Source organism: Silurus meridionalis, chromosome 1, assembly GCF_014805685.1.
Source record: "Silurus meridionalis isolate SWU-2019-XX chromosome 1, ASM1480568v1, whole genome shotgun sequence".
In the NCBI taxonomy this organism is placed as follows: Eukaryota; Metazoa; Chordata; class Actinopteri; order Siluriformes; family Siluridae; genus Silurus; species Silurus meridionalis.
This window is the reverse complement of record NC_060884.1, coordinates 26,929,097-26,946,148: the sequence shown is the minus strand read 5'-3', so window position 1 is coordinate 26,946,148 and position 17,052 is coordinate 26,929,097. Positions and strand designations below refer to the sequence as shown.

The 17,052-nt window shown below is 39.4% G+C and overlaps 1 protein-coding gene across 1 annotated transcript; it reads left to right on the top strand.

Annotated features, from left to right (window-relative positions):
• The first annotated feature begins 5,589 nt into the window (after positions 1-5,589).
• Positions 5,590-16,963, top strand: gpbp1l1 (GC-rich promoter binding protein 1-like 1). The gene is made up of 12 exons (XM_046846650.1): positions 5,590-5,778; positions 7,568-8,686; positions 9,948-10,061; positions 10,606-10,735; positions 11,121-11,434; positions 11,519-11,594; positions 11,731-11,927; positions 12,559-12,699; positions 12,781-12,936; positions 13,726-13,865; positions 14,989-15,088; positions 15,177-16,963. Exons 3-12 carry the CDS (start codon positions 10,002-10,004, stop codon positions 15,330-15,332), a joined length of 1,470 nt encoding a protein of 489 aa, XP_046702606.1. The 5' UTR covers positions 5,590-5,778; positions 7,568-8,686; positions 9,948-10,001; the 3' UTR covers positions 15,333-16,963.
• The last annotated feature ends 89 nt before the right edge of the window (positions 16,964-17,052 follow it).

The window sequence follows — 17,052 nt, the reverse complement described above, 5'->3', positions numbered from 1 at the left end:
TTATACAGATTTGTTATATATTTAGACATAAATTGGACCATCCAAATGTCATTAATACTACTGATAATAAATTCCTTATAATTTAATATACATCAATTAGCACGTTGACATTGGAAATTGTCCCAAAGCAGCTCTACAATGATAAAGTTGTTATAAAATTGGACTGTACAAGTTTAGTGCCTATTGATTTGTTTCTAATGTGCAAACCAGAGTCAAAGTGGTGAGGAAGAACTCCCTGATGGCATGAGGAAAAAACCTTGAGAGGAACCAGACTCACAAGGGAACCAATCCTCATCCTCAACAACGAATGTCCATTCGTTATAGTTTCATCGTTGTTGAGGTGTAGTGATCAGTAATTGGCGCTTAAATGGAAAAATGCCACTGTAGAAGACTGTTTGTGTTTATTCCAGTCCAAATCCATCCTCATAGTTCTAGAGCTGCTCAGAAACTTCATGGAGCTTCTGTACATTCAAGTGGAAAATGAATGACTGGATTTGATCAAAATATTACATCATTATAACACCACGTATCTATCATGAGATCCTATTTGTTTAAACCTTTTTTCTAATAAACAATCCTAATTAATTTAATTTTTCTTTTATTTTCATTTAAATTAATTTCTTTTTTTATTGCACCTCACATTTAATAGACAATAGACAATCTGACTAGAATTACCTTCAGATCAGGTGAATGAGGAGCACCAGGTTGAAACATCCAACAGTGAGGCAGATGTTGGAAAAGCATCTCCCCCGTGTAATCTGGTACTGACCATGATTGCAGAAAAACACATGAAAAGCTACTGGCTCTGACCTTAATATTTGTGTACTAAGAGATTGTGTCCACTTGATCACCGGAATCTTCACAGAAATACTTTATGTCTTCCCATGTCTCAGACTGTGTCCATCTGATCACCAGCACCTTCACAGACATCGTCCACATCTCCACACTTCTCATATTGTGTCCATCTGATCACCGGCACCTTCACAGACATCCTCCACATCTCCACACTTCTCATATTGTGTCCATCTGATCACCGCACCTTCACAGACATCCTCCACATCTCCACACTTCTCATATTGTGTCCATCTGATCACCGGCACCTTCACAGACATCCTCCACATCTCCACACTTCTCATATTGTGTCCTTCTGATCACCGGCACCTTCACAGACATCCTCCACATCTCCATACTTCTCATATTGTGTCCTTCTGATCACCGGCACCTTCACAGACATCCTCCACATCTCCATACTTCTCATATTGTGTCCATCTGATCACCGGCACCTTCACAGACATCATCCACATCTCCACACTTCTAATATAGTTTCCATCTGATCACCGGTACCTTCACAGACATCCTCCACATCTCCACACTTCTCATATTGTGCCCATCTTCTCACCCGAATCTTCACAGACATCTTCTACATCTCCCCACTTCTCATATTGTGTCCATCTGATTACCTCTATCTTCACAGACATCTTTCATGTCTCCTCACATCTCAGAATGTGTCTATCTGATCACCGGTACCTTCACAGACATCTTTTCTCACCATATTTCCTATTTTGTCCATCTGATCACCGGTATCTTCACAGACATCTTCCACGTTTCTCCACATCTCAGACTTTGTCAATGTGATCACTGCTTCCCACATCTCAAATTGTGTCCATCTGATCAGTAGTATCTTAAAAAACATCTTCCATGTGCTGCAGGACCAAATATTTTGGTTCCACATGGTCAACAACAAAGATTCTGGACTTCTGAAGAAGCAGACCTCAGGGTCATCACCATAGATCATCTCAATGTATAACCCTAAACACTAGAACCTCAGTGCTGTTCACACTCTAACCCACAACTCTGTCACCAAACCTGACAGCGAACATGTCATTTCCATTACTCTTCACAAAGAAACAGAGAGGAAGTGAGACAGCTTGAGGTCTGGTGCAAGGACAACAATCTGTCTCTTCATGGCAGTCCCAATAAAGAGGTGATTGTTTGTAACTTTGTAAAGGACCTGAGTTATCACACACCCTGTACACGGAAGAAACAACTTCCTGTTCCTGGGAGAGCACATCACCAACAACTTCTTATATTTCCTCAACACTATGTCTCCTAAAAAGCCTGAAGTGGGTCAGAATGCCGCAGTGACTGCACAATCTGATGGCTTAGCACAGCGTATGGAGTCAGTACAGACAGGGGGATGAAAAAGATCTCTGAAATAAACTTAGAGAGAATATTTTTGTGATTGTGGCAATTAAACAAAGAAATATAAATCAAATGATTTGGGAAGAAGTGTATAACAAAACCTATTTCATTTAATACAACAAAAATGGTTTATATTGAAAAATTGTTTATATTTTCTGTGGGCAGAAATTATAATGATGGTGATGATGATTATCAATCTTTTTATGTGCATCAATGATGATGATGATAATACTTATTTTTCTAAATGTTTCTATCTGCTATGCTAATATAGATAATGACAATGATGATAATGATTATTAAACTGTTTCTGTGTGCATGAATGACAGTGATGATGATGATGATGATGGTGGTGGTGATGGTGGTGATAGTGGTGACAATGATGCTGATAATTATTAAACAATTTCTGTGTGCATGAATGACTTTGACGATAATGATGATGATGAATATGATAATTTTTAAACTGTTTCTGTTGTGCATGAATGGCAGTGATGATGATGATGGTGATGATGTTGATGATGATGATGATGATGATGATGATGATGATGATTATAAAACTGTTACTGTGTGCATGAATGTCTGATGATGATGATGATGATGATGATGATGGCAACAATAATGCTGATTATTATTAAACTGTTTCTTTTTGCATGTATCACTGATTATGATGATGGTAATGGTGGTGACAACAATGCTAATAATTATTAAACTGTTTCTGTGTGCATGAATGACAGTGATGATGATGATGAAGATGATGAAGATGATGCTGATAATTATTAAACTGTTTCTGTGTGCATGAATGACATTGATGATGATGATGATGATGATGATGATGATGATGATGATATGATGATATGATGATTATGCAACTGTTTCTGTGTGCATGAATGACAGTGATGATGATGAAGATGATGCTGATAGTTATTCAGCTGTTTCTGTATCAATGAATAAAGATGATGATGGTGGTAGTGACAATGATGCTGATAATTAATATTTTTGTATTTGATGATGATGATATTGTTTACCTAAGGCTTTGTAAGCATCAGTGATGATGATGACGATAGATAGATAGATAGATAGATAGATAGATAGATAGATAGATAGATAGATAGATAGATAGATAGATAGATAGATAGAATTTTATTGTTATTGCATAGTACAGGTACACAGTAACGAAATGCAGTTTGGCATCTACCAGAAGTGCAAAATGTAGCAATCGTGCAAAAGTGCAGATATATTTTGCATATTTACAGCAAGTAATATATATGTAAGCATATGTACAGTAAATAAATATAAAGTCTATAACAGTGCAGAGATGTGTGGACATCATTAAGAAATACAGAAATGGTTCTAAGGCTATGGCATTATAGTGGAATGTGCAGAAGTGAAGGTTACAAGATTATGGCATTTAAGAAGTTAGCAAGCTAAATAAACAGTCTACTATATATATATATATATATATATATATATATATATATATATATATATATATATATATATACACACACACATTATTTGTTGCAATTGATTCCCAATATAACACACTTAAAAATAATAATAATAAAATAGAACATACATTAAAAACTAATGAAGGATCTTTAGTTCTCAAATGAGTAAAAGCAAAACTTCTTTATTGCATTTGCTCACATCAAAATGATCACACACACACACACACACACACAAACACACACACACACACACACACATACACACACAGGTGTCACATAACACCTCTATTTTTCTAATTTCTGTGCATTGGCAAATTCCCCTTATATTCATTTTATTTATTTATTTTTCCCTTTTATCTCCTACCCTTCTTGTGATTCCATATTTGGACTTCCTGTTCCCTTCAGTTACTTATTTTCGGCCTTTTTCTGTCTTAATTTTTTTTTAAATAGCGTTTGTATAAAACCTTCAGCTTTATTTTGTTCTAAACCCTCGTGTGTGAACAATCATTTCTGCAGCCCATTTACCTTCCTGCATCTGCAATGTGTACGGTTTCTGCTTTTGTTCTCATTTTTAACGCTGTTTACTATTCTACTGTTATTGAGTCAAGCTAATATTCTTTAACTTAGATTATATGTTCATATATGATTAACTGTTGCTCTTAGTATTTTAAGTTATTATATGCCTTAAATTATTATATGCCTTACAGCTGACTGTTGTATGGCCTTGAGTGATAATATTCATTGTTTATGCCAAATGCACTCATTAATCATGAATTAAATCTTATGTCAAGTTCTTGTGATGTGGTCCTTCACATCTTATGTCTGATCCTTTTGATGTTGACCTCCACTAACTTCTCTTTATTGCTTCCATTTATCCAGCTTCATCTCGCAGATGTTCTGGGACAGCTGTTAGGAGCATTCTCTGAAGACAGTATCATCAGTTTCAACTCGTCTCTCCAGCATCCAAGGTTTCTCAATTTATTGAACATCTATCTACCCCAACTGTTCCAGAAAACCCCCTTCTGCCTCCTCGCATTGTGCAGAATACTTTGACACGTGATATGGGCACACGGCCCTCACCTGACCCCCCTGCTGTTTGTCATTAAGAGACCCAGACAGACAATGAAGATTATGGCAAACTTTGCACTCGCAAACCTGCATCAATTCTTCCATCCTCTTCTGATCCCTACTTATAAGTTTCCTCCCACACCTTCATTTAGCTTTAATGACAGCTTTGCACACTTTTGCCATTCTCTCATACAGTCATGAGGTAGTCACCTGGAATGGTTTTCGACAATCTTGAATGAGTTCCCAGAGGTGTCGAGTGCTTGTTGGTTGTTTTTCCTACACCTTTAAACCATCTCAGTTGTATTTAGATGTGATTATGGAGGCCAGATAACCTGCACCTCTCTCCTTCTTGGACAAATAGCTCTTACATAACTTAGAGGGGTGTTTGGGGTCATTGTCCTGTTGGAAAACTAATTTTGCAAACCAGATAGGATGGCATGTCCCTGGCAAAATGCTGTGTCACCCATGCTGGTTAATTGTGCCCTCAACCAACAGTGTGTTCTGGGTTTTTTTTTTATACTTTTTTGATTACAACATAAATCCAGACGTGTGTTTTTGTGTCTCGGCCTCTGTCTCCTGATGTGTGTTTCTCAGTGTATGTGCCACATTGTCTGTCTGAGGGTTTATCTCAGGGTCTAAGTGTGTGTCCCTGTGTGTGTCTCAGTCTGTGTCTCTGCGTGTGTGTCCTAATAGATGTCTCAGTGTGTGTACCTCAGTGTCTGTCTCAGTGTGAGTGTCTTAGTCTGTGTCTCAGCGTGTTCCTCGATGTTTGTCTCGGTGTCTGTCTCGGTGTGTGTGTGCGCGCGCGCGCTCCGTGCGGCGGAATGTTGTGACGCGGCCGCGCGCTCTGTGATCGATTAGCAGGTCTGCAGGAGCAGCAGACGGAAAGCGGAGAGAGTGTGTGTGAGTGTGTATGTGAGCGAGCGGAGAGCGTGTGAGTCGCTTCCAAACACAAACAGAAGAGAAGACGCGCAGGAAGCAGATGAAACCCATCGACTGTCTCGGAGCGCGAGCACGTCTGCGGGCTTAGTGGAACTCATTCGTCTGGACGGTGGACGCGCAGGTAACTTGTGTGAGTGTGAGAGAGAGTGTGTGTGTGAGAGCGCGCGCGCGTGTGTAGCTGTGCGGGTCCCGGGTCGAGGCTGCGCTGCTCGCACAACGGAGCCATTTTGCAACAGTTTGTATTTTTGACCGACTTGCTAACTCGCTAGCGTATTCGCCGTGCTAGCGCCGAGGCTAAACACAACACAACACCACACTGCATTAGAGTTCAGGGTCCTCAACAGCACCACAACACGAAGCAGAAGCATGTTTACCCTCTGTAAAAATAAATGAATGCACAATCATTTGCGTCATTGTTTTCATTTTGAGGAGTGACGCGTGCTTGATTCTAGCATTAGCATTAGCATGCTAGGAAGTGCACACAGACGGCCTAACGTCACGGCGCTGAGCTAGCTCGCTAATTCCTCCAACATTTACTACTCTATATTTATAATAACAACAGTATCATATAGTCATTATATTTATAAGTAAATATGTGTTTTGCATTCTTTGCTGCTCCACAATAGCAGTTTTGACTGACGGTTAGCATATTTTGACTAGCTTGCTAGGCAGAGTATCCAAGTTCCCTGCTAGATCTGCTAAGCTAGCTCTCAGCTAGTCATGTCTCCTTGTACTTTCCAGTATTTTCAGTGTATACAAATGAACGCAAAAACAGTACAGTTGTAGACAAAGTGAGCATTTTAAACCTATAGTTTATTTATTTATACATATATGTATGTGTATATATATGTTTATACATATACAAGCATTGGGTATTAACTCGTCAGTATTAAGGATACTTTCTGCTCCATGTTTCTTCAGATAATCCCATTTTCACTCCTATTCCCTGGACAGGATTCTCTGTGTGACATGAACCGTCTTATATGAAAGAACATGACCCTCTTGGTGGTTAAAACCAAACCTCAGGTGTCTGCTGGTGGCATGTTGCTGGGTTGTAATCAGTGCAGATGATGTTAATAAGATAACACTGTTTTTTCAGTATCGCGTTACGGTTCTGTAAGCAGTACACCAGGGATCACACTTCACTTCTTCCGACCACAATTTCAGTACAGAACCGGTATCGCCTGATATCCTGTATCAACATCCTGACCGTAGGCTAGAATCAGTAGAAGTCCCTGTCAACTTGTAGGAAGTTCACCAAAGGTCTGACTGATTAGGTCTTGTTAGAAATTTTTGTGTGTGTTAAACAATGTCACATAGTTATGTTTTTGTTTGCATTAGTAGACTGAGGTGAAAAAATGTGTCAAGTCTGATTTTTATCCGGGCAGATCCTTTGTAAAATTCATATTCGATTTCGTTTAGGTCATATTTGATTGCCTGGAATTGAGCACTAAAACGTAAAGATGAATGAAATCTTTTTATTAAAAAGAAAGGAACTGCAGCGAAAACCTACATAAAGCTGAGATTTTATTAATCAAGTATATCACAGTTTCTAAAAAAGTTTGTACATCATAAGCCTTTATACCACAGCTGTCAAAAGCTCGATTCTCAGTAGATCAGTTTAGTGCCGGCTACAGATTTATTTATCTAAGCATCATTAATAAGCGTTTTAAAAAGAGAGCTCTTAATGGTATGATGAAGCTTTCTGTAAGATACGGTTTAACATCAATGAAAGGAGTCTCCAGTGTTGGTGTAGTCTGTGTTTACTGTGTTCAGGATTTAAAATGTTAGTTTGATAATGACACGTTAATATCTCTCATACAGTTTCTAAAACCTTTGCACTGTACTATATATTTTGTACATGTCTTTCTGCTGTAAGCAAATTCAGAGACCTGTGTTTCTTCTTCCAGAATTGATCTGCTGAAGTGAAGTGAAACAGGAGGCTACTGGATATTTCCTAAACAACGCACACCATCCTACAGGAGCTACAGTTATACACCTTTGCACCCTTTTTGTCATTTTACTTTGTTTTTCGATATATATGGTGACATCACCTGTGAAATCACTGGTGTCCAGTACAGGAATGCTCCTGTTGAAAAGCTGCAGGCTCCGGTGTTGTCTGTTCGAGCGTTCTCAGATTTGATGAACTGGAAAATCCACAGATTTTTGAAGGATAAGCTCATACTTTGTTTCAGGTACTCTGGCTCTCTGACGTGATAACTGGAGGACCCCTAAAGATGATTTCAAGTTTTACTTTTGCTCTCCTGTCATCTGATATGGCTCAAAGTACAAGCTGCTGAAAGCAAAAGCAATGCCCATGACTCCGTAGCACCAAGCTCCCACAGCTTTTGTGATGTGACGCATCAGCCCCCATTGTTTTTGCCTTGATCTCGCACCCTCGCTGTTTTAATGAGGTGAACGTATTCGACTCGTGACTTTCTTCAACGAAGCGTTGTGTGGTGCAGCCCCACGCTCTTTTCCTTTTTTTTTTTTTTTCTCTCAGTGTGCATCCTCAGCTTACGATGAGTTTGTGAAAGGAGTTTCTGAACTTCAAAGCAAGCACGACGTGCTGCTTTTTTTTTTTTTTTTCTCCACTTTCTTTCTTTTCTTTTTTTTTTTCCAGCCTCCCAGATACAGAGACAGGTCGAACCCCCCTGGGCTTTTCCTTCTACGTCATTTTTACTTTGTGTCGCTCTGAATGCACACTGCGAAATGATGGAGTGAGGGTCTCCTGGAGATTTACTGGAGCGTCACAGGTTGATTGCTACATCTTGTACTTCCACCAACATCGATCAAAATAGCGTGTTTTCTTGACCACTTCGACCATTTTCCATTTTAACATTACGTGGGACAGCCAGACACCAAGACGTGGACATCCTGGAGGCTGGAATTTGTTTGTGGCGAGCGTCTGCTGTTCCGTGGCTGCTGTTCAGTTGCACTCCTGAAGCTGTGTAAGGGGACAGGTGTTCGTGAGTGCAGGGACAAAGCTAAGCACAGGGCCACTGGACTACAGAGCTCACGACTCTGGGGTATGGCACCACAGTATCTCCATACAACACTATAAAATATCTATATATTATATAAAACTATTTTCTATCTACCTACAAACCTATTTCATTTATTATGGCCACACAATGCAATTTAAAGTGCTAATCCTGACTGTTTTCCTCTCTCTCTCTCACTCACACTCACTTACTCACCATTTCAGTTTTCACGTTGCAAGGTTTTATACCACAGCCTGTATACCAGTTTGTACTTCTCGATACAGATTATTATTATAATATTATGTTGCATTATCTAGCCTTATAATAAGCCGATTAAAACGTTATTTGTATATATCTTATTTGTATATTGAAACTGCAAGCAAACATTTCTGAAAGGAGTGTACAGTGTCAGTGTAGTCAGAGTTAGCTGTTCCTTTAAGGGTCAGCCTTTGAAATGTTACACTTTCACAATGTGATCTTCGCTTATTTGTATTGTTAACTTCAGTAGAAAATGAGTGAATGGCTTTTCTTAAGCTTGTTTTTTTATTAGTCCACAGTATCACAAACAAACGTAAAGTACACACAAACTCCTACATCGTGCATTTGCTGGCAGTTTGCTTTGGTATAAGAGGAATAAAACACTTTAGAGCATGTTGTTAGTAACCAAATAATACGAGAGTTAGGTTTACAAATTGCAGCTGATTATGCTGTATTAGTTGAAAAAGGCAATATTGTAGGGCTAGTGAGTGGCTCAGCAGACAGCGCTTGGCAAAGCCACAGCTATTCATGGCTACTCCATGTGGGCAAAATTGGGAAAACTCACACCAAGCACATCATTCTGTACCAAAGATGTGGACGACTGGTTTCATAGAGAGAGAGGATACATGTGATTGCCTTTACCCTTCCAGGTTGATAGCATTTGAATGGTAGGAGCGATAGTGGGTTGGAATTGGGACAAAATTAGAGCACATTTCCTCCTGACTAAATTTGAGTAAAATCAAAGTAATTATGACTATTATAAATATGCATAATTGACCATTTAGTACTAGCAAAATTCTTGGTTTTCTAGACCTACTAATGAATTTAATGCATGCAGTCATATTGCTCATACGGGGCTATTTAAGATGCCTGAAAGTTGTCAGTTGTAAATACCAAACAGGCGTCTAGCTTCAGTATTTATTACTAACTATGAATGCAATCAACCTTGTGCCTTTTCTGTATAGCTCACTACTCCAGCTGTATTAATATTATTGTTTCTATTTAGTCAGATTGTGTACATGGTGGTTTTGTTTTGCTGTTATTACAGTTCAGGCCATGAGGTTTCATGCCTCGATCCACTGACGGGAGACACTGGACCTAAATGGCGCAGCATGACTTTGTTCCTGCCTGGCTTAACTTCTCCACGCCTCAGCCTGCCAAGGTGAGAAACGCACTGTACTTATATGCAAATTTATTGTTGGGGGGGTGTTTTTGAGATAAAGATTCATGGAAATACTGGAAACGCAAGAGCTAGTGTGTATGCAAATCAATCAATGGGGAGGTTAAACTAGTGAAATAATGCAGATCCAAACAGAAATTAAACGATCGTTTAAACCAATATAATAGTGCCGTGGAAATCACAATAATGCCTTGGGTACACATTTATACCCTCAATAAAATGGATATTATAGAGGTTCAATTTAGAAGTGCCCCCATGCTCAGTTATCTTATCACTGATGATACCCTGTCCATATCCTGTCCAAGTGTTGTCTTATTGTCAAATACCAAACTTTAAAATATAACAATACAAATGGTTATTTTTCATTTGTCCCCAGCCCACATCTGTGTTTTAGATAAAAGTGTGAATTTATCATGGTTTTAACAGTTTTGACCCGAACACCAATCTATAGGCTAATGAGCACCAAAAAAGATGAACGGGTCATAAATGTGTGTTTGTGACATGTGCTCTTTGGTGTTTGTCCCAGTCCCCTGCAGCCCCTCTTGAGAAACATGGTGAGCACTGTGCTCGTGGAGACGGCCGGCCGGGAGTGAGTCGTCGAAGACACAACTCTTCAGATGGCTTCTTCAACAACGATCTGCTCCGTGCTCCATCAGGTAAAGCAAACACACGCCTCATAGAGTTCAGCCGATAGCGGATTTTACCGATAGCTGTGTTGAATCATGCTTGCCGACGTTTTAAAAAAATGGATAGCGGATTGAAAAAAGAACGCTCCATGAAAAATAGTACTGAACTTTATTTTTAAAAACACTACTGAATAATGAAAATGTTTTAAAGGAAATCAATATTTATTAATATATATAATTTAAAAAATCGTGGCCTCAGTGATTCCCCTCTAAAGGCCTTTTATGTAAGGATAGCGGACTGGATCGAAATGAAAAAAAAAAAAGATTAATTGTTCGACCTCTACAAAGGAATTGTGCACTTCAGCTTCTTAGCGTCGGCTTGTGCACTTTGGGTAACTGTTATGGATGTTCTTAGGTGATGGGTGGCTCCAGCCATCTCTGCTGAGGCACGATTCTGTCGACTCGGGTGTTGCTAAGGGCAATCAAGGAGGTTTGGGTAGCGGACATGGCTGGAAGGAGACCCCCAGCTGGCATGGGGCCCCACGCGGTCAAGAGGGTCCTCACCACCACCACGGGCGCCATGCCAAACGCGGAGGAGACAGGGACAGACAAGGTGGCCATCGGCAGCGCAACGGCAACTTCCATCCACGCAAAGGCGCCCACTTCCAGGACCGCTACTCTGACGAGGAGCGCAATGACGACAAGCTTAAGTTTGTTGAAGAGGATTTTGTGAGTGTATTTTGTGGCATAAATCTGACTTCGGTCCAGGTTTCATTTTTGTTGTAGGTTTGTAATACTCTCTGTACCATGTAGCCCTCCCTGAATCCAGAGACGTCCGGGAAGCCAGTGAGTCAGGCTCGCGCTGTGGGAACTCCAGCAGGCGTGTGGGGTATGGACACATGTTTGTGTGCATTTTATGTAAAACATGAAGGATTTTTTTTGTGATGCGTTATACACACATAATGCATGTTTGAATGTTTATTTATGTGTAAGCAATTATCTGTTCTTCCTGTACTTTTTTTTAGAGAATCCTCCCAGCGCTAAGCAGGCTGTGTCCAAGATGCTGGTCATTAAGAAAGTGTCTAAGGAGGACCCCAGTGCTGCATTCTCTGCTGGTTTCGCCAGCGCCGGCCCTCTGCCTGCAAACGGCTCCAAAGTCCCCATCACTGGACCCAGTGTCTACAAGAACCTTGTTCCCAAACCTGCTACTGCCCCAACTAAGGTATTTCACCATTAATATATCAGAACCTTAGTTTAAAAGGTCTCAGATCAAGGTGAAGGGTCAGGTTTCACTTTTAGAACCTTTTTTAACCTCACTCTTTATTTACATATTAATGAGAGATTTAAAGTAGGAGCAGTACAGACAGGAGAAGATGGACTTCAGAATGCAGTGCAGCTCTATGACTCGTGCTACCTTACCTCATAGGCTTGGCTAGCGATCTACGAGATGATAATCGTTGGTTTAATGGATCTATTTGCATGAGCGTTGAAACTTTGGAAGCTCTTTAAACATAGTGTACAGATGATGAAGTGAGAGACCTGAGCAGACTAAAGCACCGCTGCATTCGTTTTTATTTTATTTTTTTGCAATAGATAACGAAACTTAGGACTCAGGCAACAGTGTGTGTAATGTACAGACTATTAACCAAAGTGAAAGAAGATTTAAAGTTGGCTTGATTTACAAGTAAAATCTCGAATGGTGGTGAACTTCATGCATTCATTTCGAGGTTCAAATCAGCTAGCTTTCGGTTAACATCTGCCAAAACCACATATTTGATCATTTTCATGTATTTTGTTACATGCAAGTGTTCAGATGCTCTACATCCTTCTTTGCTGGGTTTTTTTTTCCCCAGACTGGCCCTTGGAAACCTAACGGAAGGGAAACTAAAGTGGGTTTGCATTTCTCTGGTCGGGATTCAGCCTTCACCAGCCCTGTGTCTGTGACCAAACCTCTGACCCCGGTCAACGCACCCCCTCACGGCACTCCAAAAGAGGTGAGGAGAAATGCAGGGTGGACAGGACAGGGTTGTGCCACCTTCATTTCTTCATGCCTTTTTCCTTTCTCTCTCTCACAGCCACCTTCCAGCACTACTCCTCCAATAGACATCACTCCTCCTCGGCTGAAGCTGATGCGACGAGGCACAGACCGTAAGAGCGAGTTCCTGCGTGGACTCAAGGACGAGAGGAACGGGGAGATGGGCAACTGCCACAGCCCTGGAGCTCCAACAGAGGTAAGAATAAAAAAAAAAGAACATGTGATGCTTTTGCCTCAGTATGGGCATATTTTTTGGTTCTTCTCTTCACTTTTCTCCCTTTTTTATATCCTGAGGTGGGAATACAGGGAAAGGCAAATTAGCAGCAATAGAAGACTTTGTTTACTGAGATGTTGTCAAGCTTGATCGTTGTGAAGTATTAGATTAATTGCTAATGCTTTCACTTATAACAAAATGTACACACTTGTATGCCTGGGATACACACACATTCACAGGCAACACTTTATCCTAGAATCCCTTCGCTGTTCAGAATAGGGTTTGTGGAGGAGGGTTCTAAATTAATTTGGACGAAAATATAAAAAAAAAGTCAATTATTATTTAGCAAATATAATTAGTTGTCATATTGACTGATTATTTTGATTAATAAAAAATGAAATCTAAACAAGTTTACAAATGCCTTAAACTAACAAGTTTAGTTTAAAAACTACATTACGGCGTAACCCGTGTAGGTTCTGTAGGTGAAACAAATCTCTAATGTACCATGTCAAATAAATGTAATTGTACACAATTGCTAATTGAAATAGTTAAAAATATTTATATCTTTGCCGGATTCATACTTTAGGCTGTGGATATTTTGAACAAAGAAAAGTTAAAATGGCCATAACTTTCGATATTATCCTATTTATTGAAATTCTGGCGGTTTTAATGGAAATCAAGGAGTTATTTCATATGATTGAAAGGTGTGAAAATGAGTGTCGTATGTATGATGGAGTACGATTAATTATTGTGCCTTTTGGTGTGTTTCAGGGAGATTTTGGTGTGTTTCAGGGAGAAAGCAGTACTCCTGAGCCTAAAGAGTACGGGGAAGGCCACGAGAATGGCATGTCTCATTCTCTTAGTGACTCAGACACTGAGCACCTATCCAGTTCACTGGAGGCCGAACACCGGTCAGCATTTTCACACACACAGCATTCACTGATGAGCATTACTTTAGTTGCAGTGCATACATGTAGGGTTAGGATGAATTTGGTGGTAGCCATGTTGGTAAACATGAAAGTGTGCTGCTTTTGTTTTATTTATTTATTTATTTTTTTGTAACTCCACTATCAGCATCCACATTTCAATTCCCCTTCCTGCCTGCTGTGGTTTTGGTGCCGAAGACAAATTAGAGGTCATTTAAAGTAGCAGGAGATTTTAAATTGCAGAACAATGATGTGCTGTTGGTTTACTACCATTAAATTCAAGTCCTGATATATTTATTTATTTATACATTTATTACTTTTTTTAAAAGAAGAAATGGGTATGTGTGGAATAAGTGGAAAATGTCTCAAGAAACTACACTTTTTTTTTTTAACCGCAATTATTTATTTTTTTATATTAAATATTTGATTTTTAAATTTAGTAAAACCGTCATATTGGTTTTTATAGAAGTTCAGCCCAATAAAGCTTATTTACAGTACATCCTTTTAAACTACAGCTGTGTTAAATTCTTGATGCTGATTGGTCAGAATGTGTTGATTAATTTTCCGATCTAGTGGTTTAAGTGGAAATTGTAGTGTCTTCAGTACTATTTTTTGTATTGTACTGTAAGTTTTATTAGCCCTTTTGAAACGGAAACAAAAATTCATTAATACTTGTTTTCATTTGATCCTATTTTTAGTAACAAGGACATTTATGGCAGATGTTAATCTATGATTGGCTTTAAAAATGTTAAAGTTTCTCTGAGGAAAGTGTCTGCGCTTTGTAGAGAGGAAGAGGATTATGCTTTTTGTTGCTGAAATTCTATAACAAAATAACTATGTAGTGGAGCTCAGTATATGAAAATGGGTTAGCACTGGCACATGGTTGTGGTAGAAGAGGAATAATACTGTTACAGGAAAATACTTTTCAATTCTATAGCAACACATTTGGGAATTTTTTTCGGGTATTTCCCAGATCGTTTCAGTCCTTATATAATACCAACAGTTTGAATGGAGCTTTAGGTTTAGGGTGCATTTGAAATTACCTTCAGAACCCAGAGTAGTTTCTTCTTCGTCTAATAATGTCATCTCCTTTTTCCTCTCTGTGTAGGCTGCTTAAAGCAATGGGCTGGCAGGAGGATACCGAGAACGATGACTTCCAGCCTCTCACTGAGGACGAACTTAAAGAGTTCCAGGCTAAGACTGAGCAGGTACACCTCCTAATGATAGGCAGGGAAATTGTGTTCCAAGTGCAAATATTTGAACGTAATCTTAAATCTTCATCCTGCTTTGGTGCAGATGAAGAAGAACGGGCTAGGGCGGAACGGTGTGCTCCTGAAGCCGCGCACTGTGGCTCTGCTGGGTTGGAGGAACTCCACCAACGCCGGCCTGGATGAAGGCTCCGAGTCTGAGACCAGCAGTAGCAGCCAGACTTCAGATGACGAGGACACCTAACGTGGCTTTAAATCTCCCTCTGTCCTCTTTCTCAATCACTCTCGCTCACATTCATTCTGTCTCTCTTACATCATACCTTTACATTTCAAGCGAAAAGAAATCGATCGGATATATTGTTTCCATGGACAAGAGCCATCAGTCATATCCCAGTGCGAGCGAGCGAGAACACTGAAATGACATGTCATGGGCAATTTGTTTTTCTTTCTTTCTTTTCTATCCTGTTCACATGTTTTTTTTCCCCCCCTTTTTCCTCCCCAAACTAGAAATGTCTATCTAAAGCCACACACGTGTGCACACACACACACACACACACACACACACACACACACACACACACACACACACACACACACACACACACACATCCCCACCAGATACTTTTTTTTTTGTTTTTGCTTGGGAAAAAAAACTAACTCATAACACCAATTATAACCGTGACTTAACGTGGAATATGACTTCATCTGAATGTTATATAAAATGGCTTTGACACCTTTCTTAAATATATATATATTTTTTTTCCTTTTTGCGAAAACAATTCGTAGCATTAGTGTTAAGACGAAACAATCATTGAGAGCCCCTAACAGCGGCATTGCTCCCAGTCCCTCATAGAAATAAACACAAGCCAGCAAGAAAGCACTAAATCGAAAGCCCAAATATATATATATTTTTTTTTTTTTTTTTTTTTTTTTTTATTATAAATAGTACAGTTTGGCAGCTAAGATCCAAGCCCTTCTCATGTGTTTGACTCCAACTGTACTGGTTCCACTGTTCTCACTCTGCTTTTTGAAGTACACGTGAGCAACGTACGGTCAAAAGTGATGCGTCGGGTTTGAGAATATATTGCCAGAGTGATGAGGAAATCATTATTAAAAGGCAGTGATAGAGGGAAGCTTAACTGACCAATGGGTTTTCTTTGGATGAACATCATAAACATGACCTGTCCAGGTGCAGTGAACAAAAATTTTCAGATTTTAGCGATTGCCGAAATTCTAAATGGTTGTTCTTGTTCTGTAATCATTATAGTTAATGTGTTCCTGAAGCCAGATCGTTGAGGTTAAGCATCTTACAAGTCAGCTGTTGCGTTGCATCAATTTCATTGGTTGCACTTGCAAAAAAAATAATAAATTAAATAATAATCAGAGGAAATTGCAACTGCAGCCATGTCAAGCACATGAATCCACCGGCAAGAAATGTACTTGCAGTGATGGATTTCTAATTGGCTCGTTAGAAAAAGAAAAAGAGTATTTAGTCTGTAGAGCTTTCCTCTTGGCTCCGACTTATACACACAAGTTCTGTTCGGTTCACTAATGTATTTACGAGAACTCTAGATGCTCGTCTGTCCATGCAGCTGATAGAACAGTAGATGCCCATCTGCAAAAGTTCTGTATTTCATGAGGGACTGCTGGTGGAAATTGATGCATCTCCATTTTTTTTGTACCTTATTTTTGCTGATAGGGTATAAAAAGGCTTTATTACAGAATTTAAGTTTCTTTTTTATGTTGGTACAGCTGTAAAAAATCCCACCTAAATAGGTTTTTCTTCTTTTGTTTGCATTATGTTGTTCCTGCAGCCTTGATATTCAGGGTGGATTGTAAAAAAAAATATAAGAATAAAAATTGTGAGTTTTGGAAGACGGCGATTATTTTGTTAACGTTATTGGCAGGTAATAAGGTGTCGTATAAGGGTTTATCTGTATAAGACAAAGCAACTAAACCTGCTG

What these genes read in the sequence shown, in the direction of transcription:
- gpbp1l1 (XM_046846650.1), top strand. Translation starts at nt 10,002, where the DNA reads ATGGCGCAGCATGACTTTGTTCCTGCCTGGCTTAACTTCTCCACGCCT. An exon ending in GCCCTGGAGCTCCAACAGAG is followed by an intron (nt 12,937 to 13,725) that starts GTAAGAATAAAA and finishes GGTGTGTTTCAG; the next exon opens with GGAGATTTTGGTGTGTTTCA. An exon ending in TCCAGGCTAAGACTGAGCAG is followed by an intron (nt 15,089 to 15,176) that starts GTACACCTCCTA and finishes GCTTTGGTGCAG; the next exon opens with ATGAAGAAGAACGGGCTAGG.